Source organism: Cottoperca gobio, chromosome 20 (genome assembly GCF_900634415.1).
Source record: "Cottoperca gobio chromosome 20, fCotGob3.1, whole genome shotgun sequence".
Classification (NCBI taxonomy): domain Eukaryota; kingdom Metazoa; phylum Chordata; class Actinopteri; order Perciformes; family Bovichtidae; genus Cottoperca; species Cottoperca gobio.
Window position 1 is genome coordinate 14,510,136 of NC_041374.1, and position 22,012 is coordinate 14,532,147.

At 38.8% G+C, this 22,012-nt stretch overlaps 2 protein-coding genes and 1 non-coding gene across 6 annotated transcripts; 2 read left to right on the forward strand and 1 right to left on the reverse strand.

Annotated features, from left to right (window-relative positions):
- LOC115025237 (cyclic AMP-dependent transcription factor ATF-1-like) lies at nucleotides 1-5,057 on the reverse strand. Of its 2 annotated transcripts, none has more exons than XM_029457269.1 (3): nucleotides 4,940-5,057; nucleotides 2,816-2,957; nucleotides 1-659 (listed from the first exon to the last, which is right to left on the reverse strand). In XM_029457269.1, the coding sequence occupies exons 1-3, from the start codon at nucleotides 4,968-4,970 to the stop codon at nucleotides 479-481; spliced, it is 354 nt and encodes a 117-aa protein (XP_029313129.1). In that variant the 5' UTR covers nucleotides 4,971-5,057; the 3' UTR covers nucleotides 1-478. The 2 variants fall into 2 exon arrangements, with proteins under 2 accessions (XP_029313129.1, XP_029313130.1); XM_029457270.1 differs by having other exon boundaries at nucleotides 1-1,046.
- Nucleotides 5,058-8,901: 3,844 nt separating this feature from the next.
- Nucleotides 8,902-20,924, forward strand: cul2 (cullin 2). Of its 3 annotated transcripts, none has more exons than XM_029458213.1 (21): nucleotides 8,902-8,992; nucleotides 10,164-10,302; nucleotides 10,600-10,702; nucleotides 10,823-10,917; nucleotides 13,823-13,928; nucleotides 14,026-14,108; nucleotides 14,415-14,511; nucleotides 14,773-14,883; nucleotides 15,927-16,089; nucleotides 16,234-16,358; nucleotides 17,035-17,142; nucleotides 17,593-17,652; nucleotides 17,760-17,888; nucleotides 18,041-18,127; nucleotides 18,222-18,374; nucleotides 18,569-18,646; nucleotides 18,742-18,808; nucleotides 19,005-19,207; nucleotides 19,391-19,492; nucleotides 19,601-19,717; nucleotides 20,121-20,252. In XM_029458213.1, the coding sequence occupies exons 2-21, from the start codon at nucleotides 10,184-10,186 to the stop codon at nucleotides 20,250-20,252; spliced, it is 2,238 nt and encodes a 745-aa protein (XP_029314073.1). In that variant the 5' UTR covers nucleotides 8,902-8,992; nucleotides 10,164-10,183. The 3 variants fall into 3 exon arrangements, with proteins under 3 accessions (XP_029314073.1, XP_029314074.1, XP_029314075.1); XM_029458214.1 differs by lacking the exon at nucleotides 8,902-8,992 and adding an exon at nucleotides 9,181-9,557; XM_029458215.1 differs by lacking the exon at nucleotides 8,902-8,992 and having other exon boundaries at nucleotides 10,184-10,302; nucleotides 20,121-20,924.
- Nucleotides 20,925-21,940: 1,016 nt separating this feature from the next.
- trnaw-cca (transfer RNA tryptophan (anticodon CCA)) lies at nucleotides 21,941-22,012 on the forward strand. The gene has a single exon. It is a non-coding gene; the product is annotated as a tRNA-Trp (tRNA).

Below are 22,012 nucleotides of genomic sequence, written 5' to 3' on the forward strand. Positions count from 1 at the left end.
ATTGAGCAAGAACTTTATTAAAGAAAATACATAAAAATAAATGTCATAAGACCTCTAATTATGGTGTAATCATAACATTTAAAATGTTAAATGTTACATAAATAACTTCTGAATTCAGCCATGTATACTGAGATTATGCACAAAACAGTTAAGTTAAAACAGTAAATCAATACAATTTCACAAACGTATGTATTTGTTAACTAAATATTCACTCCTTTTCCTTTTCTTTTTGTACAAATACCGCGGGAGATGGGTGATGGGTGTTTATTCCTGGTAGTACGCTTGCATCAGGAGTTCTGAAGTGGAATAACATGAAAGACAAACATTGCGACGTGAAGCTCTGATGACCCGATTCCCTTTAAACATTTGGCCATAGCAAAACAGACCATCACAAACTCAATTTTGTTATAGTATTTTAATAGAAACAAATGTTTTTTTTTTTAAATGTCATCATAAAGGAATGTAAAATGCAGTGCAGTTAAGGTGGTGGCTGAGAAGGCTGTGGTGGCAGATAAAGGCAGCTTCTTTGGATGTTCAGTCTCTTCAGGCACTGCAGCTCGGCCTTCAGCTTCTCGTTCTCCTGCTCCAGTAAGTCGTGACGATTGAGCAGTTTGTGAACATCTTCCATCCTTCTCCTTCTGTATCTCTTGGCAGCATTCCTGTTCAAAGGGACATAAGCGCCTCGTAATACTCACCGATAATAACCCTGACCTGAAATAAGGTTCTTGTTTTTGCTGGTGGTGGCGCATTAGATCATTCAGAGCCAGAAACATTGACATCATCGCGTAAACACATTTTATAGCCAGGACAAGGAGAGTTTTGTGTATGTGTGTGAGTAAAACCAGAGTTCTCAAGACACCCCACAGAAGCAGACAAAACACATTCCACACAATCAAAAGAATCACTCGACTTTGTGTCGGTAAATGTCTTTTAAGGCTCTAAGCTCCTCAATCAGAGTCTTGTTTTGATTCTCGAGCACGGCCACGCGATTTTCGAGGCATTTGACATATTCCTTCTTCTTTCGTCGACACTCCCGGGCAGCTTCCCTGGAAGCGACAACAAAATTTACCGTGAAAAAGAAGATTTCACGTCTCGGCTTCTCTCTCCCAGATACAACAGAGAACTCATTTGAGCCATGAACCAGTTTACACCAAGGGGAAAAAGAAGGATCCCATTAGAAAAGTTACAAACGGTTTCCTCATGCGGGCACGGAATGTTTAGATGACAGAAATGATGAACGTGATTGCGATACCTTAGGGATCGGACGTGTCAATCAAAGGAGGTGAATGTCACAAAGGAAAACACCCAAAAACATTTTTTTTAAAAGCATCCAAGATCATGTACTGATGGCTGTTGTGGGAGCACAGGGATCATGCAAACAAGAGAAGTGTGAGTCAGTGCCAATGGTGACACAAGGCTGTTTACAGCAAACACACAATAAGCTCAAAGTTCTACAGACAGCAAGCAAAAAGCAGGTTAAAAGCATGAGGTAATCAAAGCAGACGTATCCAAATACAACTGACTTACTCACAAACACAAGCTGTTCAGCCATCTCACTCCTCGCTCCAAACAAGCATTACAGAGCAGGTTATTGGGAGACAATTTAAGAATTAGCAGCTAAACACCCTGGATGGAGGAGAATCATGCGGTGGAATGATGATAGGGTCGTGGATGTTATTATTTCATGCAGTCATTGTCACACATTGTCATTTGGTATGCGTTTGCGTATTACACATTAGACACAGCAGAAAGGACACTCCAAGGGTATAGTGAATATGTCCAATGGAGCCCGACTAATGTGTTTAAGGTTAATATCAATATGAACAATTGGGAGTATTTCGACATTAACATAGAAGATCTTTTTGGTAAGGATCCGCACATTTTTAGAAGAACTTTGAACAAGATATTTACTAAAGGGGACATTTTACAATTGAAAAATGAACTTGTCCGTCCTTTCTGTTGGGAAAACTTACGGAGACATACAGGATATAACATGTTAAGAGTCATTCCCCCTTGTTTCCAGTATTGATGCTAAACGTAGCTAATCGGCTGCTGCAGTAGCTTTATATTAATGTACAAGAATGAAAGTGGTATCAGTCTTCTCATTTAACTCTCCGCAAGAAAGTAAATAAGTGTATTTCCCAGAATGTTGAACTATTACTTCTAGGACGCTTTCACAAGCCATAGTGAAACTCATACTTTTGGTTTGTCTGGTTCAGTTCCACAGTGCACAAATTAAAGAGGACTAAATAAAAAAACAATAATTTGCTGAAGGGCGTGTACGAAGGAGCAGGGCCGGAAATGTACTCTTTCTTGATGGTCAGAAATCTGGTGGTGGAAAATGTAAATACTTATATGTAATAAATCAACAGAACGTGAATCACTTCTCCTCCAGTTTATCTCGAATGTCTTTATAAACGTCACTGGACTTTGTTTGGCATATTCTCTATGTTCTCTTCGGCCCAGATGTCAGGAGAACATCCAACTTCTGCAGAAGTGCCCAGCAGGCAGCCCATAAGCCCTGTGTTTTGGTTCACTTTCTGCAATTGGGTGGGATTATTTGTAGCTAAATGAACTGTAATGTAATGTAATTGTGTTCTCACTGCAATCGAACCGCACTAGGGTTCGCTTAGAAACCTTCCGAGACCACATATTGGAAGTGGTCTCGAACCGGTCGTGTTGTTCAGCACCAGAGTTTGAGTACTGCGTTTATCTATTTGTCATTTATCTAATATAGTTCATATCGGCGGAAATGATCAGTATGGCTGATTTATGTATCGGGTCCAAGCTGATGAGTGTGAACGGTCCTCTCTACCTGTTCCTCATCAAGCGGTGCTCCCTCTTTTGTAAGGGGTCCACAGGTTTCAGGAAACTATGCGTGCTGGTGGCTGCCACCCCCTGTGGAAGGCTGGAGCTGGTGTTATGCAGCTGGCAGGCAGTCAAGTCACCTGAGGTGCCTGGGGAGACACAAAACAACAGTCAGTCATCAGGATGCACCAGCTCATGTGAATCCCTTATGAAGCTTGTGTGGAAAGGTTTTCCCCAAATTCTAAGTAACAACGGGCTTGTTTCAAACATGAGTTATTCAACTGGTATGCACCAATTAAACCTTTAGTAACGTGTATATCAGCTGCTTGAAAAACAATTGAACCAAATTTAAAAAATGCACTATGTAAGCAGGAAGTTACTGTAAGAGGTGATATATTAAAGCAATAGTTTTGCAGTATAGACTGAGAGGGATATATCTGCTTATGGTGGGCTACCCAGTGCTATTTGGTCATTTAAGCTGTTCATATCATTTTGTAACTTCATGTATATTTTGTTATTTTTGTAAAATGTCATTTAAAATCTTGCCGGTTTCCTAAATGTCGGGTCAGATTTGTTGACCATATCAAATGACTTTGTTTACTCTTCAGTATAATTGGGTCAACATATCTGCAAGCTGTTGATTTGGTCAGTTAGCTAAGCAGCAGTTACACCTGGTATATATAATTACATATTATTTAAGAAAATATAATATAACTGCCAACTATTTTCAGTTTGAGTCAAGTCAAATTCTCTGACTCCATTTTCTTAAATGTTAATATGTTCTGGTTTCTTATCGTCTCTTCGACAGTAAATATGTTTGAATAAAACAAGATATTGGACGACGTCATCTTGACCTGTGGGATGCACGGATCGCCATTTTTCACCATTTCCATTTCCTTATAAACCAAACAACTAATCGATTAATCAAGAAATTAAACAACGATGACAATAATTGTTAGTTTCAGTCCTAATGTAAATATTAGGAACAACTCATTTACACAGATCTGGTGCGACATGTCAGGCAGTGTGTAAATTATTTTCAATTTAATGACAGAAAACTACTACACAGCCTAAAGAATCCTGTAACTATTAACCTTTTCACATGACTTTTGCTCTTAAGCTCTTGTCAGGGTTCCATTACAATGTTTCACAGAGTGCAACCAAAAAATACTGTAAATTCTCTGTAGTTTATTTAGATTTTCAAGATTTCTATGGTTTAATTTATCATATGCTCATTCCATGTGTGCTGTCAAATGCATGATTGCATATAAGGCTGTGCTGAATGTATAATAAACAAATATAATTAGAGCGTGTAAGTGACTGAATTCCACATTTCTTATCAAATGGCTGTTTGTCACCGAAAAAGAAAGAATTACACGTTGAGACATGGTGCCATTCTTATCTACTTCTTCTGTTCATTGTTTGCCAGTAGAACTCGCCGCCCACCATATCATGTAATAAGTTGATGATTAATTCTGTGATATGTGGGAATCATAAAAGGAACCGCATATATTCGCAGCTTGGCTGGTGACTGACGTCAATATACATCTTATTCGTTGGTTTGCATTTACGCGTCGCTGCTGGGGGCCTGTTCCAGGAAAAGCAGTGACGTCAGCTACTGCTGCTATGTGCTCTGAGTGGGCAGAGCATCGAAGCATTTCATAGAGAGAAACGGATAGAGAGAAGGAGCAGCAGTGGAGAGACAGAGAGAAAGAAAAACAGAGAGAGAGCATGGCTGTGAGGACAAGCAAACCCTGTGAAAATATTTAAGTAAGCTTGTTGCTGCTGACTGTGGAAAATGAGACTCTGTTAGTAGAGCCTACTTGTGATGTTATTTGAGTAAATGATTAAGTTTGCTAATAGGGATTTGGGGAAAAATATCTAAAAAAACAAAATGTGTAATGTCCGAAAAGCATTATTACAATCACACTTTTCTTTCCAATTCCAATACTGACAAATTAACTGTGAATTTTGCCACATTGATTGTTGACATTAATAATCACTGACTATTTTTTGAGAGATTCTTAAATGAGCATTTTAACTGAACAACAACAACAACAACAACAACAACAACTGTAAAAACTCCCTATATTTTTTTATCTGTCAGTAAAAGAGATGATAGCAAACATACCTGTTTCTGTCTCATCCCCAGTTACAGCCATAATGTATCTACTCGCAGGTTTTCCCAGAGAAACAGTCTCCTTCAGAGTCTTCCCTCTGACTGAAATGTTACCACAGCCAACAGCGAGGCTATGTGTGCAATTTACAATTAGAGGCATTGACATCACCATGACATCACCGGCCTCCTGATGTCAACAGTACGGTTTGCTCACTCCCCTACACAGCGCTATGAGTCAGGGACTCTGCTGTTTGTCTTTGGGAAGGAATTTTCTTCAACCAGACTGGAGCAAAACACGAAGGAATGCAGCTTGTTGAAGATGACAGTCAGTAAAGGCATCAATGAAATGGACTTCTATCACTCAAACCCTTTATATAAATTAATTGTGAAGGCAAGAAATAACATTTGTGTATTTTCATTGGTCACAATGGAATATCTAGATAAAGGTTCATCGCAAAATAAGTTTTACAATAAAGCCAAGTTGCTCATAAAGCCATGTTATCAGGTGCATGTACATGTTGCCGCTGTCACAGCTAAATATAATCTCTCAACAGATTCCTTTCATACCCAAAGCTAAAGTAGCCGGCTGGCTCCCTCTGCAGGCATTACAGAGGTATAAAGAGGACGTTATATGGGGGTAACAGTGCAATATTTCAATATTTTTATAGTAGAACTATAAAGTTGCATGAAGTGGAAATAGTCAAGTTACCACACATTTGTACTTAGGTACACTACTTAAATAGATTAACTGTATTAGTTATTAAAATGTCACCGTACTTTATGTTTCATACAGATATAATACATTTGATTGGTCATAAAACATATTATTACCACCAGGTAAATGTGTAACAGGAGAAGGAAAACTGCAAAGCGAACCTACGATGTGATCAATAAATCTATTCTGACGTTTCTACTAGATGGTGTTAATATTTTACAGAGGTGATGCAAGAAGCCCTGAGCACCTGTTACGGTTTTCTTGTTTTTTACTCTTCTTTGCTACCCATCCTAATTATTAAGTAGCAGTGGTCTGGAAATCAGGGGTCACCTGACAATTTTGGCTTACTATTGTTCTGCGGGCCATCCAACATGTGCCTGTTATACTCAAAGGTTCCTGGTGGAGGCTGTGTCCCGTTAGAGTGGAAGCTGATGGGACCTCCTTCAGAAAATCTGACTGGGTAGAGAAAAAGGTATCAAGTTAAAAATAATGGATCAAGCTTTTTTTTTACACAACGTAGTTGGGATTATGGCAACAATAACATTTCTTCTTTTTTTATGCATAACGCTAGAATTGGATTAATATGACATTTATTATCCATTATAAGATGCAACACTGACACCACTGCCTTGGTACACTAGAATACGCTCTGGTTATTATATGTTACCTGGTAGTGAAGCCAAACGATAGTTATTTGTGTAATTCAGCACCTCCTCGCAGTATTGAAAGGTGCTTGATTGAGGCTGTGGTGTTTGTGTGCTGGGCACGTCTTGTGTCCCCATGGGATGGAAGTTGGCGGGAACTCCTTGAAAATACCTAACTGGGAGGGTAAAACGGTGAAAATGCTAAGCTAATAATCATAGATAAGACAATTTAATTACACAATCTGTGATAAAGCTTCTTCTCTTTTTTTACAGTATTATATATTTTTCTTAATGTGTAACATACAACATTATCAAATATCATAACAAATGGGTGGGATAAACAACATAATGTTACATGATAAATAACTTTAACATTTAAATAACTACTACACCATTGCAAACAATGCTAATTGTTTTTATTGGTTAAATGGGCGAGACATTACACACTGATTGTCAACCCCTTGTGTCCGTTATACTGTATCGCTGTTTGTATGTGTCAACTTGGGACTACTTTTCTGATTCATGTTGTCTATTTTTGGCATATGCTGTCATGATTTGGAGAAGTTGTAGCAGCTATTTGTAGTAGTATATTGCTTAGAAATTTGATAGTGTGCTAGTAAATGTGTTTCAGAGATGCTTACTGTGGTTGATCTGCTGGTAAACAGGAGTAGGAATGCAGGGCATAGGGAAACCTGGCTGATATCTCTCATCTGTTTTCACTTGGTTCATTCTGACAGGCACTGACTGGGGCTGCTGATCGGTGAGTTCACTGTGATTTCTCCTTGGGGATTAGAGAGGGTCAGAAATAAGTTTGTCATGTGTACAGCAAGACATTGAAAGGAGAGTTGCTCCTGGGCTGCCACATCTTAATCATCCTAGTATCTCCAAGGGATTTATCCTTTTATGTGTTAACTGGTCAAATAATAATTTGACCGTTCAAATAATAATCAAACCAATCACTCAGGCACTGCCTAATTTCAATGCAATTTCTCAGTAAGACAATATTGCATTTTGTACAACTATTCATTTTTGGTGGGCATGTTGACATTGAAGGTGTCATTTCATGTTCGAGAAAAGTGGCCTCCGAACACTGGCCTTGGATGGCTCCATCTGCTGGTTCAGTCAATAATAATACTATATAATAAGCTTTATTTGTATAGCACCTTTCATATAAGAATTGCAGCCCAAAGTGCTTGACAGCAAAAACATAACAATTAGTACAAGATTAGACAGAATAAGAGCATTTACAGTACAATAATCAGTGTTGATGTAAATGAGTCTGAAGTACCATTATAAAAATAGCAGAGTTAAAATAGTATAAAATAGCAGATAAAGTAGCAGATAGAATTGCAGATAAAATAGCAGAATTAAAATAATATAATATAGCAGAATTAAAATTGTATAAAATAGCTGAATTAAAATAGCAGATAAAATAGCAGAATTAAAATAGCAGATACAATAGCAGAATTAAAATAGTATAAAATAACATTGGAATTCATGCATAGTTTCCCTATCTGTGCCGTACTGTTACTTGAAAAGTCAAGTCAAGTAACTAGTAATGAAGGCTTTCTCTTTTTTTAATTTGTAGATTGTCAAAACTAATAGTTCGCTGTCAACAAATTGCTACCAATCCAAACATTTCTGTACAAAATAAATAAAATAAAATTACATAAATTGATTATTTTGGTCAAGCTATTATAACTGATGTGTCCTCTACGTTTGCCAGATGCTCTTTAAATTCTTAATAATGACAAGCTAACTAGCAGTTTACCTAGCGTTGAATAACTTGTTGATAAAAGGTTGAATTATTTCTACCAGCATACTCACATTAAAGTATGGGGTACCTGTTGTGGGTAACCTGATGAACCTGAACGACGATTAAAAAGAAACGTAGATTCAGTAATAAAAGTCTGATACATTGCTATAACTTGTTTTTGTACGTCGCGTTATTTAAAATCTTAGCTAACTCCAAGGAACGTTAGGCAGTATTTTCTTTCGACGATTCTGATTGGTTGATTTTTCTTCTATTCTTACATGTATATGATACAAGTTCATATGCAGCCACTTGTGATGTTTTTAAGCTCCTATGGTTTAAAATGGTATTCACCACCACACAGACCATTCTTTGCAAACGACGTTCATGTTTGTTATTGATATTTCTCTCCCACAAGTGTCATGTTTGTGTCAATTTATGGTGGGGATTTATGTAAAAATATCACAGGTCATACATAACTTTAACAGCTGCTTGGAGAATAACTGTAACTTAGCAATTAGATATTTGTAAATTGTATAATTTACGCTTATGCTTAACATTACCCTTTCTAATTGGAAAATATTTAAAATACATTATAACCTACAGGATATCTATGGTTATATTTGTAATACTCAATTCCTAAGAGGTTTCCGTAGTTTTAGGCGATACCATGGGTATAGGTGTTCTTATGGCTTGGATCCGTATGGGTTTGAAGTTATTCTCATCAGTATGTATCGATATAGAATATGTTATTTAAAATACAAAAATCTCACAGACACTTTACCATGGTAAAAAGTAAAAAAGCGTAACAACCAATTTACGCTTGTTCATAATACACCCCCCTCGAATACAATGGTATAATCCCAGAGGTAGGGAAGACCTGTAAGTGAGACAAATCAAGCCTGTGACAGCGGAGAAACTTGAGTTTTATAACAAATAAATACTGAACAGAGGTACGTACTATTCAAAAGTCAACGCTTTACCTCAGTAACCTGTTTTGTTTAACAACAGCAACATGTTTCCCCGAGCTGTCAGTACAAATGTGGGGAAATTGTAAAGAAGATGACCATTTGCTAGCGATAGCTGAGCTATCGTTAGCTTCCTGCTAGCTGACTAACAGCTAGCTGCTAGCCTATGCCTTAAAACAGTTGGGACTTGGAACAGGAAGAAGTAGCATGCGAGCTAGAAGCTAGCTAGCCTTTTAGCTAGCTATCCTATTTTGGGATTGGCATTCCGCTAGCTAGTAACCTAAACTTGGCTGCCTTTATCATTACTGTAAGAGGGCTGTTTATTTTGTAACGTTAACACTATCTTTTGAAAGACGAATATCGGGTATATGTGAATTGGATAGCAAGAAAAACTATGATGATGTTGCAATGTTTTCACTGACGTGAAATCAACTGGTATGAATGACGAGAAACAACACAGGGCCTAGTTTCTTCTACCTGCTGGTAATCTGTGATTCTTTTGGGACAGATATAGAAGTGTATATATTAGTATGTGCAGCAGTCTTGCCTGGTGAGTTACACAGCTACGGTAGTATTGATATCTGATGTTTACTCCATTGTGTTCACTGTTGATGAACGTTAGTATTACCTCCATGAACTTGAACACAATGTTTATCTCATCTGTTGCTACCATAGTAATGCGAGCAGCTGTTTTGAAGCAGACTATTTATCATTCGTCTCGATTTCTGTTGATGTAAATGTTCACTTTGCCCTACATACTGACATCTGTGTAATGTATTTAGTCTGGATTAATGCTATTTTCAAATCCTTACAATTCTTTATATTATTTTTTTAATTATGACAACAAATATTGTAATTACTATATATTTAGTACAATGAGGTTCATAAAAATTATTATGTTCATCATTATGTTTATTCTGTCACCTTGCTAAGGATACCTGTTCCTTTCCTTTGTGTTGCTACTGCCTGGATCACTACTAAGATGTAAACCATTCAATTAGGGAACAGGTAACAGTCCAAACTGCAGGATGGGAAAGGGGATGGTTCCATGACATGATTATTAAGAAACTGAATCCAAGCGTCAAGCAATGTATGTGTTAATTCTTTTAATTATCCTACTCACTTCTGTATTTCTGTTTATTCTTTTTTCCGTTAGGCTGAAAGAGAAGCTGTACAATGTCCTTAAAGCCGCGGGTGGTGGATTTTGACGAGACATGGAACAAGCTACTGACGACAATCAAGGCTGTTGTGATGCTTGACTATGTGGAGAGAGCCACGTGGAATGATCGGTTCTCGTATCCTATGCCAACTTTCTCCATATTGAAATTAGCATAGAACAAGTTTTAGAGCAGCGTTTGTGGGCAGGAAGTCACACTTTAAACAGCAAATATGGCTAATTCAGATAGGCACTATCAGCTTTTCAAAAAGTTGTACTAGATTATAGTTGATACGTTAAATGTCAGTGTGAAATTAGCTTTTTGTTTTTCCGGCAGAGGCAAAGTACATACTACATCGTTATTAACTGTATATTTACATTTATGCATAATAGAACCATGTTTGTTCTTATTTTTTATCCTAAATTCCGAGACCAGTGACATTTATGCCTTGTGCGTTGCATACCCAGAGCCTTTGGGTGAGAGATTATACACAGAGACCAAGGTGTTTCTTGAGAATCATGTTCGGCAGTTGTACAAGGTAAGTACTCATGAAAGCTTTTCAATGGCTGGCAAAAAAAAAAAAAAAACTTCAGAGTGCATATTATACCGCCATTGTGCATCTTTACATAACACTAATGCTTGTGTGTGTACATTTTAGAAAGTCCTGGATTCAGAGGAGAAGGTTTTAGTGATGTACCACAGATACTGGGACGAGTACAGCAAAGGAGCTGACTACATGGACTGCCTGTACAGGTAACATTGCCTTTTTCTTCTTCTTTGTTTCTATTTTATTGATATAATATTTAATATCAGTGAGTCATTTTGCTGATTCAACGTTTATTGCTTTCTTCTCTTCTCCGCCATCTTTACTTTTACAAATGAAAGACCACATTTTCAAAACAAAACAAAGAGAAACTTACATTTTTTTTATCAGAGGTATCTATGATGAGACTGTTTCCTTAAATTCACAATGGTGTTTAAACGGTTGGCTAGTTTGCTTTGATGTATCTTTGAAATGTTTTAAAAGTACAAATAAAGGACATGTCTGTATTCAGCCTGCTGTTGGCTGGTTCTTTAATGTTGGCTCTGTGTGTCAAGGTCCTTAGATGCAGAGAGTACTCAGTCATCACTAGCTAGCCTGACATTTTTGTGCACTTAAAATATTACCTTGAAAACGTAGTGTAAGGTGCCAACGTGCATTTGGTGTGTCCTTATCCATTCTAAATTAATACTTCCTTGGAGAGCTTTCAGATCTATTTTTATGTGTACTTCACACCAGACCGTCTGTGCATACATATGCTTTTTGTAATTTATTATGTCAGAGAGAGAGAGAGAGAGAGCAAAGAGTGAGAGAGAGAGAGAGAGCAAAGAGTGAGACAGCAAGCAAAGAGTGAGACAGCAAGTGAGACAGCAAGTGAGACAGCAAGTGAGACAGCAAGTGAGACAAAGTTTTATTAAAATACAAATTATTTGCAGCTAAAGTTCTAAAGTTGACAGACAAAAATGACAGAGAAAAAAAAAAAGAAGAGTGTAAGTATACACTCTTGGCTTTAGTGGTGACATAATAGTGTTCAGTTCAGTTCTTAAGATATCCTCACCTGAACATACACATGTATATAGAATATACATGTGTATGTTTGCGTCCTGTCAAACACAAATGATCCTGTAGTGGAGGTTAGACTCAAGTGCCAACTGAATCAAAACAAACCTATAACACTTTCAATCTTAATTTGGTAATCAACACTATGTATTAGCAGTCCTTTAACAATTGATGCTGGGGTTTTATGCTTGTCAAAGCTTGACTGTTTGAGAGAAATCAGGCTGAGGGTGATTGCTGTACTGCTGATGGAGTCAGACGGCACAGCTGTGAAAACTACACATCATTTAAGGTGGACTGAATCAGCCAACATAGATCATGAAAGCCATCAAAATGAGTGTCTGTCTGTCAGATAGCTAACTTACTCCTTGCTTCTGTTGAAAAATGTTGAAACACAGTCGTGACACAAATTCAGTGCATTTCAACATCAGAGTATCTGTGATATGAATTAGGGACGGTAGTATTAAATGAATCTTCCTCATATTGATTCTCCCACGTGTTTTTGTGCAATATAAAAGTTTTCCAGTGAGATGGAAACACGACCTTCTTTCAAAGCTGCATTACCAATGTTCTATACTCCTTTTTCACCGAAGACCTTTTGTCTTGTCACAGTAAGAAAAGCACAGGTGTAAAGAAGGAAATGAACTCTGGCTGAATTCCATTTAGTGGCTTTGATTTCAGAGTCCTGGTTTCGGGCATGACGACTCACTGGAACACTTGAATAGAACAGAGCCATTGTTAGTGTCATTAGTAACACCTGTGCTTCCTACTGTGACAAGTCAAAATGTCTGGCTGCCTCCCTCGACTGTTAACTGTGTTCACCAGCCAACAAGATTACTTTGTCTGTCTGCTGGTTCAGTGCTGGGCAGGTAGTGCACCGTGGGATTATCAGAGCGTCTGCCAGAAAGTGCTGCCTATAGTGGGTTAAAGAGAGCAGCGAGACTCAACCATGAATGAGTGGGCTGTAAAACCAAAACATTGTGGTACAATGCTCTGCAGAGCTGCAGACTTGGATGATATACAGTAACTCTCATTGATTTTAGTGTTTTGATCCTTTTCACATAAGACAAAAGTAGTATGATTCAGTTAAAATATCAAACATTGATTCATGGAGGATTGAAAAGCAATGTTTTTGTTAATTTTATCTGAATAAATGTAATCTGTTGGTCTATTATTTACAAGATGTTTTTGATTAGTTAATGTTGGGTCTAAAAACATTAATGTCAACCATCAGTTCCACAGTTTGTCTATGACTATTGGGTATCTATTCTGTGTCACTGGAACTGTGAAGTTAGCTGAAAGGAATGCTGCATCCCTTTACTCTAGTTTGTTGTATTGATTATTATATCACATGTCTCCCCAAAGTAGTAGCCATTTATAACGGGGGTTTCCACAGATCCTAAAAAAAGTCTTAAAAGGCGTTAATTCATTCATCATAAATAAGGCCTTAATTTGTATAAATATGTCTTAAATCATCATAAATTAGATTAAAAATGTTGTTATTTTTCTGACATTACATTGTAAAATCTCAAAATAATTGATAACATCTAATGTTTTATATATACATAATTGACCAAATGTCTCTCACATTAATGTCACGCAGATCTGGAAAGCGGTAACATTGGTCTTAAATTAAATTTTGAGCAGCATTTAAAAGTGTTAAATGTAACTTTCCTTAAGCTGTAAGAACCCTGTTTAAACTCTAACTCTCTCACTCTAACTTAAACACACACTAAAACTAACCACCTTAATATACCAAACAGGTATGATATTTATAAATAAAATATTTTCAAAAATGCCTTTAAGTCTGCCTCTGGTTGAATAATTGGCCAGAATGTCTGGACATTCTTTGCTTTCATTGGCTAACCTGACACTCAAAAGCCACAGTGTGAGCAAGTGATGGTTGGGGTGAGCACAGAAGCACGGTCTCTCAATGCCTCCATCAGTGAATGAACCCAACCTGCAACTAGTGACCCCTGGCAGCAGCAGTGTTGTGGTATAAGTGTCCCCTCAATATCCCTCGAGATTGATTTTCACATCTTGACCTCCTACTTTGTTCAGGTATCTGAACACTCAGTTCATCAAGAAGAACAAACTAACGGAAGCAGACCTACAGTACGGCTACGGGGGAGTGGACATGAACGAGCCGCTCATGGAGATTGGAGAGGTATTGAATGATTTTCTCTCGCTGGTATACTACAATGAGCTGCTCGCAGATCTGTTTACACTATCGTTATTTACCGTCTTTTCATTTGTCGTTGCAGTTGGCGCTCGATATGTGGAGGAAGCTAATGATCGAGCCTCTTGAAGCTGTCCTGATCCGGATGTTGCTGAATGAAATCAAAAAGTATGTTTTCCACACAAGCTGAGACGCAAGAAATGAATGTTTCTGGCTTTCTGCAAGCGTAAAGATAAGAGGGATAACCTATTAAGTCGTTGTACTCTAATTGTACACTAATTTGTTTGTAATTAGCATAATTGCAATGCCATATTTCCAGTATTTCCCATTGTTTATGTCTAGACGTGTAGTCTAATTGGCCTGCAGGATTTAACCTACACTTATCAGTGTTTCCAACATGATAATAACTTCAGTGCTCTACAAAAAAACTAATACAAATGTCGTACCTAACGCGAGCTTCCTCGTGTCTTACAGTGATCGTTGTGGCGAGAACCCCAACCAGAAGGTAATCCACGGGGTCATCAACTCCTTTGTTCATGTTGAACAGTACAAGAAGAAGTTTCCACTTAAGGTGAGACGACAAATAAGGACCCAGAGGAATACAGTTGTTTGCATTGTTTTATGTTCGGTTATTTATTCAGTTATTGTACATAATGTGAACAATGAGGTCAAAATTCAAAGAAATGTTTTTTTGCGTTGCACTGCTAAATGTCTTTATTTACTATTTGTGTATTGTTGTGCTTTATGCACAAGATGAACAGTTCATATAGGTCTGTATATATACATGTATACTAAATCCTATGCGGGCCACTTCCTCCTCCTGTGTCCGCAGTTTTATCAGGAAATCTTCGAAGGGCCATTTCTGTCAAAAACGGGAGAGTATTACAAACAGGAAGCCTCCAATCTACTGCAAGAATCCAACTGCTCACAGTATATGGAGAAGGTAGGATTGATGGATAGATAATGCAAGTATGTGAATGATGTGTATCTTCAAGCTGCATGCTGGATCCTACGTGCTGCTATCACTCTCACTTTTCTTTTTGAGTTGTTTATGTTCGGCATGAACTAAAAAAATGTAGCTCAGCTGCTTTGTGTGTGGGTGTGTGTGTGTGTGTGTGTGTGTTTGTGTGTGTGTGTGTATGTGTATGTATGTGTGTGTATGTGAACTGTCAGGTCATGTCAGTCTGGTGACATAAGAGTTTCAATCCGAGTATTAGCTCTACTATTAACTCGCTAAGGCTGAGATCACAGACCCCTGTGCAACGTCAGCTGTCATGACCTCTTTGTCTCTCTCTCTCTCTGTCTCTCTCTGTCTTTCTCTCTCATTCATTCATTCCCGCAATAATCAGATTTCTCTGATCGATTTATTCCTCAAGCCTGTAAATCAGGATCATCATTAAAGCTTTACCAGGCATTAGGGCAGTATGTGATATGACTGTGAAAGAGCAGCACTGCAGTACAGTCCCGTCTGGACAGAGTCATATCACAGTCTCTTATCTGGCTTTTTTCTTATTTTATATGCTGTGTGCTCAAAACTATATGGAGATTGAAAAATATCAATTGCCCTGATGCCACAGAAGGACATGTTGCATACAGTTTACAGTTGTTTTTTATACCTAACAATATTTAGTGGAGTCAGTATTGGAAAGTAAAGCAAATTATAGGTGCAGCAATAACTGTTTTATAATTTGATCATAAATGGTAAAAATGTGTTATATTTGCATCATTTGTTAAGAATTCATCATTGGAGAGTTACATCTGAAACAATTCATATCAAAAGTGAAAATATATTTAAAAAAATAAAAACATTTCAAATACAGCCTCATCATAAATGATCTAGACTCAAATCTTCTTTTTTGTTAGGTTTGGTAGTTTTTAAATTCATTGTAAGATTGTTTTAAAATGTCTTGCTTATAATAGCAAAGTCATTTCTATGATAATAATGGCCCAACATTTTGCCAAATTTCCATCTGTCTCTTCCTCCAGGTTTTGGGGCGGTTGAAAGACGAAGAGATGAGATGTCGGAAGTACCTGCACCCCAGCTCCTATGCCAAAGTCATCCATGAATGCCAGCAGAGGATGGTGGCAGATCATCTGCAGTTCCTTCATGGGGAGTGCCAGAGCATTATTCGGCAGGAGAAGAGAGAAGGTCAGTGCGCTACGCTTCTTTGTGTCCTCACGGATGGATGGATTTTTGCGTTAAGCTATTTATGGTATATAAACTCATGCAGTACACACTCTTGAGTTGTGGCATTTGAATCAAACTGTGTGTTTTTTGTGTTGTTTTGTGTAGACATGGCCAACATGTACACCCTGTTGAGGGCCGTCGCCAGCGGGCTGCCCCACATGATTCAGGAGCTGCAGGTCCATATCCACAACGAGGGCATCCGAGGCACCAGTAACCTCTCTCAGGAAAACGTAAGTACTACAGCACTTGTGCGTACAGTATAGTGGATTTTCTAAATGCTGTTCTATTTTTAGAAATGGCTTTGGTAGGGCTTTATACACTGTCTTGCATAGATGCAGTATCCTTTTGCCTGTACGGTCCTATTAGTTTAAAATAGACCAGGATTAATTATCACGACCGCTGTAAAACTGTCATTTTTGTCTGTCAACTTTAGAACTTTAGCTGCAAATAATTTGTATTTTAATAAAAATTTGTCTAAAGAGGGGGCGAGGGAGAGAGAGGGAGAGAGAGAGGGGGAGAGAGAGAGAGCAGAGAGGGAGGAGGGAGGGAGAGAGAGAAAGGGAGAGATAGAGGGGGAGGGAGGGAGAGTGAGGGAGAGAGAGAGAGGGAGGGAGAGAGAGAGGGAGAGAGCGAGAGAGGGAGGGAGGGATGAGGGAGCGAGGAGAGAGAGGAGGGAGGGGAGAGGGATCTCTCTCGAGGAGCTCTCTCTCTTCGAGAGAGAGAGAGGATCTCTTCTCCTTCTCTTTCTCTCTCTTTTTCTATTCTCCTTTCTCTCTCTTGTCTCTGATCTCTCTCTCTCGCTCTCTCTCTCTCTCTCTCTGCTCTCTCGTCTCTCTCTCTCTCTATCTCTCTCTACTCTCTCTCTCTTCTCTCTCTCTCTCTCACTCTCTAACCTGACTTCTCTAGATGCCAACCCTGTTTGTGGAATCAGTGCTGGAGGTCCACAGTAAATTTGTTCAGCTCATAAACACAGTTCTAAATGGAGATCAGCACTTCATGAGCGCACTTGATAAGGTAATAAACCCTAGACTCTAAACCCCCAGAATAGCTGCTGCCTCATTGAAAAACATAATCTTAACGGTCGCTCGATGGCAAAAGTGACATTCTTTTATACAATTTCTCTTTTTCCCTAGTATACTTTCTGTAACTGCAAAACTACAGTTATATATGCGTTATAACATAAGATATAAGTATAATAAAGATAAGAAATGTTGCTTTTTATGTAGATGACCAACCAGTGTTGATGGTAAATGTAGTCAATTGAATCAGTAAATTCTGTACGTACTTGACGGAGAGCTGAGTTTTCCTGATCGCAGAGCCGTGCCGGCAGTGCCTACATATACGCACGCACTGAGCAATCTATTGCTTCAATCGACTATTTTTTACCATCAAGACTAATAGGACACTTTTAATATTTATTTTCACAATTGGACTGAATGTGTTTGTTTTATTTCTCTTTCTCAGGCTTTGACGTCTGTGGTGAACTTCAGGGAGCCCAAGTCCATCTGTAAAGCCCCTGAACTGGTGAGTACACACACACACACACACACACACACACAAATACACACACACACACAGTATTGTACACAGAGCCTTGACCAGGTCATGTCCCTCCTGGTGTCTCTGTGCAGCTGGCGAAGTACTGTGACAATCTCCTGAAAAAGTCTGCAAAGGGAATGACTGAGAATGAGGTGGAGGACAAGCTGACGAGCTTCATCACAGTGTTCAAGTACATAGACGACAAGGACATCTTTCAAAAGGTGACCAGAATTCCTCTAATGCGGGAATATTATATTTATATTGTATCTTGTGACATTCTGATGTACAAACCTTGACTAGGAGGGTAGGTTTTGCCAAATATTCTCAAGGGGCACATTGATTTTCAAGTCTTGTTTGTCTTTGTTTTCCACAGTTTTATGCCAGAATGCTAGCAAAGCGGTTAATACATGGTTTATCATTGTCAATGGACTCAGAAGAAGCCATGATCAACAAACTAAAGGTAAATGCAAAGCTGAACATTATTAATGTAAGACTTGTGATTTGTCTGACACTCCTGTGTTCAAATACACCTTTTGCCCTTTTTATTTCTACAGCAAGCATGCGGCTACGAGTTCACAAGCAAACTCCACAGAATGTACACAGACATGAGCGTGAGCGCCGACCTCAATAACAAGTTCAACAATTTCATCAAGACACAGGAGACGGTGGTGGACCTGGGCATCAGCTTTCAGATCTATGTATTACAGGTGAGGCTGACATACCTCACTCATACCAACAACTTTAGGATAACAAATCTAAGACCAATATGAGCTTTATTAGATGTGTGTACTTACACTCACATTAATATATTCACCCTGGCTTTATCAGACTAGCCACAGCTTTTGTTCCCACGTTTTTAGCACAAATGTGTAATGTTGTGGTAAATGCCATGTGTTTGCAGGCTGGAGCCTGGCCTCTCACACACGTCCCCTCCTCCACATTCGCCATCCCTCAAGAACTAGAGAAGAGCGTGCAGATGGTGAGTTTACGGCTCAGCTGAATTGTCAGTTGTAGGTTAATACTGATAAAAGGAGAACATTGCACAATAAATTCTGTCTTCACCTTCTGTTACAGTTTGAGTTGTTCTATAATCAGCACTTCAGTGGGAGGAAGCTGACCTGGCTGCATTATCTCTGCACAGGTAACTCACACAGACACTATTTAAAGCTGAATTGTGCTAGATTTGAATGTAGAAATGCAACTATTTGAGCCGATATCTGAAAGTGTCACTGCAACTGAAGATCCCTGGATTTGGTGCATCAGAATAACCATTCTAAACAAAAACAGGGTAAATAGTAATGAAGTTGATTCAATCAGCGCCTGCTCCTCTCAAACAGGTGAGGTGAAGATGAACTACCTGTCCAAGCCCTATGTTGCCATGGTGACCACCTACCAGATGGCTGTGCTGCTGGCCTTCAACAACAGCTTGACGGTGACCTACAAGGAGCTGCAGGACGGCACCCAGATGAATGAGAAAGAGCTACAGAAGACCATCAGGTCCCTGCTGGACGTCAAGATGCTCAACCACGACTCACAAAAGGTCCGAACTTTCATTCGAAAACAAGTGGAATCTGAAGCACATCCCATAAATCGGCATGCTGTTTTGTCATTAGTGATGGGTATTGATTGGGAAATGTATGTTTATTTGTACCAGATGCCTTGTCAGGTCCTTGAAAGCAATGATGATTATTTAAATACAGGATATTTTCCCCTCTGCTCACAGGAGGAGATTGAAACTGAGTCCACGTTTTCATTAAATATGAGTTTCACCAGTAAAAGGACAAAGTTCAAGATCACTACATCAATGCAGAAAGACACACCACAGGTTAGAACAATGGTTATCCATCCTTCTAAATAAGTTTCTCAAGCTTTGCTGTTGCCCTGTCTTATGTTGATATGTATATCTACCTACATACCTGTTATCTGTTTTTAGGAGATGGAGCAGACGAGGAGCGCCGTAGATGAGGACCGCAAAATGTATTTACAAGCTGCTATAGTGAGAATCATGAAAGCCCGCAAGGTGCTCCGACACAACGCCCTCATCCAGGAGGTGGGTGAAAGTCCTCTCCATTCAAAAGCTTTTATTGATTGGATCATTTGAGGGGGAACAGGGAAATCAATTGTGCATGCATGTCACTCAAACAGGCAGCAAACTGAAGTAGTTCTCAAAGGGATTCATTTTGGTAATATGATGTTTTAAAGATTTTAGTTCAGATGGTCACATTTTCTTTCCCTAACCACTTTTGGTCATTAAACGAGCCAAACTTTTCAAGCAGTGTTTAATGTTTTCAAATCCTGCACATGTTCAGTCACAGATTCACAAGATAAATAAAGTAACACTTTAGATTCATGTATCCCCACATATACTTGCATTACATGCATTCTTGCATCTCTGTTTTAACATTAGATGTTCTGCTAAATCTCATGTTTTTCTAAATTGTCCCTGTGTGCAGGTCATCAATCAGTCCAAAGCCAGGTTCAACCCAAGTATCAGCATGATCAAGAAGTGCATTGAGGTGCTCATCGACAAGCAGTACATCGAGCGAAGCCAGACCTCGGCAGACGAGTACAGCTACGTGGCATAGGCAGAAGAGCCGAGCAAGGGAGCGCTTCCACACAAACACTCGCCTGTGTGACTGACCGGCAGATGCAGGTTTAAAACGTGAAATAAATAACAAAACAGACTCATTCATCCATTTAGGTTTTGGACTGTCGCTGTCTGCTGTGTTTCTATGCGGTGACTAAAAGCAGGACTGGTGCCTCCATCTTTGAAAACGAAAGGTCATCGTGTCACGTCAGACAGCCAGCTAACAACCACCACCCACAAGACCCTTCTTCCAACCCCACCCACCTTCTGATTTTAAGCTGTTTACAACATCACCAGTGCCACGCACCTGTGCGTCAAACGACAAAAAGAAAATGCCTATCGCTGTTCGAGAGGAAAGAGCTGATAAACATACTAAGTCGACCGAAAATAAAGGAAAAAAAAAGAAACCCGGGGAAAGAGTTGAGACATCAATGAGACATTGGTGGCTACACATTAAAAAACATGCTTTCTTTTCTCACGTTTGCAGTTGTGTGTTTATTTTTCTTTCTTTGTTAAATGTACTGAAGTTAGGAAAAAAATATTGTAATAAAACTGGTATACTGACTATTGTATCTACTTTCAAATGTAAAGAAAAAATGAGGTGACAAACATGATCCTGCTGCTTGTCAAATAAATAAATAAAAACACTGAAAGGTTTTATGTAAACATTTGTCAAGTGTATCCATATGTCAGTCATTTCTGGAGTTGTTTGTCAATGAATGTGTTCTCTGCATGCAGTGATGTATCATTTGATGAAACAAATGTAAGAAAAGAATTGACTTCAATGCTGCCCTGACAAGGGGAGGAGATGAGAAAACACAGAGGCTCTGATCTGTGTGGGGAAAATTGAGAACAAGAACAAAGAAGCACATTGAAACTACAAACAACAATGGCTATGTTATGCATTTGCTATGAGACTACTGAACACTGCAACCCAAGTAGTTTCACCATGACATCAGCACAGCACAGCAGTTTGCTCAGGAATCTTCAGCAACAAGTACTGAGAGCAACTGTAACCGAACAGAACCCACTGGGTTGGGCCCCAGATACGAGGCCTTTTTATCAGCATACATTTTGACTCCTAGTAGGAAAAGAACAGGCGTTACTCATAACATTAACAATGATTCAGTTCAGAATTCAGCCAAAAACATCCGTGTGGAAACTTCCCAGCATTCATCTCTTCAATGACATTTAACGGTGACAAAGGATTATAAATATAGGAACGTGAATAGTAGAGTAATAGTGAGTTACTGAGTATAAAAACATTTGAAGTTGCTTTAAATGCGCAGCTAACTAACGTCCAACGTTTTCATGTTAATGGCAACGAAAACAAACTGCGTTATGCGCGTTCAGTACGCAGCATTTATGAGTGCAACAGCACTAGCGGGGTAAGCCGGTTGAGCCAGCTGTTGAGCTTACAGCTGTCCATGGTGCTGACGCAGGCCAAAGTGAGTGAGAAAAGCTCATTCATCAAGAAGGAAGAAGAAACTCATAGCATATATTATTATTATTCACTAGACTGGAGGGTGACGTCGAGAAGGTCTTATATCTGTCACTGTGTTTGTGTTTTTTTGTAATTTATTGATAAAAAAATGTTGACATACAAGTAAGAATGAATAATTCTACTTACAATATCCTACCAAATGAATTATATAAAAACATTTTATAGCAATAACAGGCGTATTGGACCTCGTGGCGCAACGGTAGCGCGTCTGACTCCAGATCAGAAGGTTGCGTGTTCAAATCACGTCGGGGTCA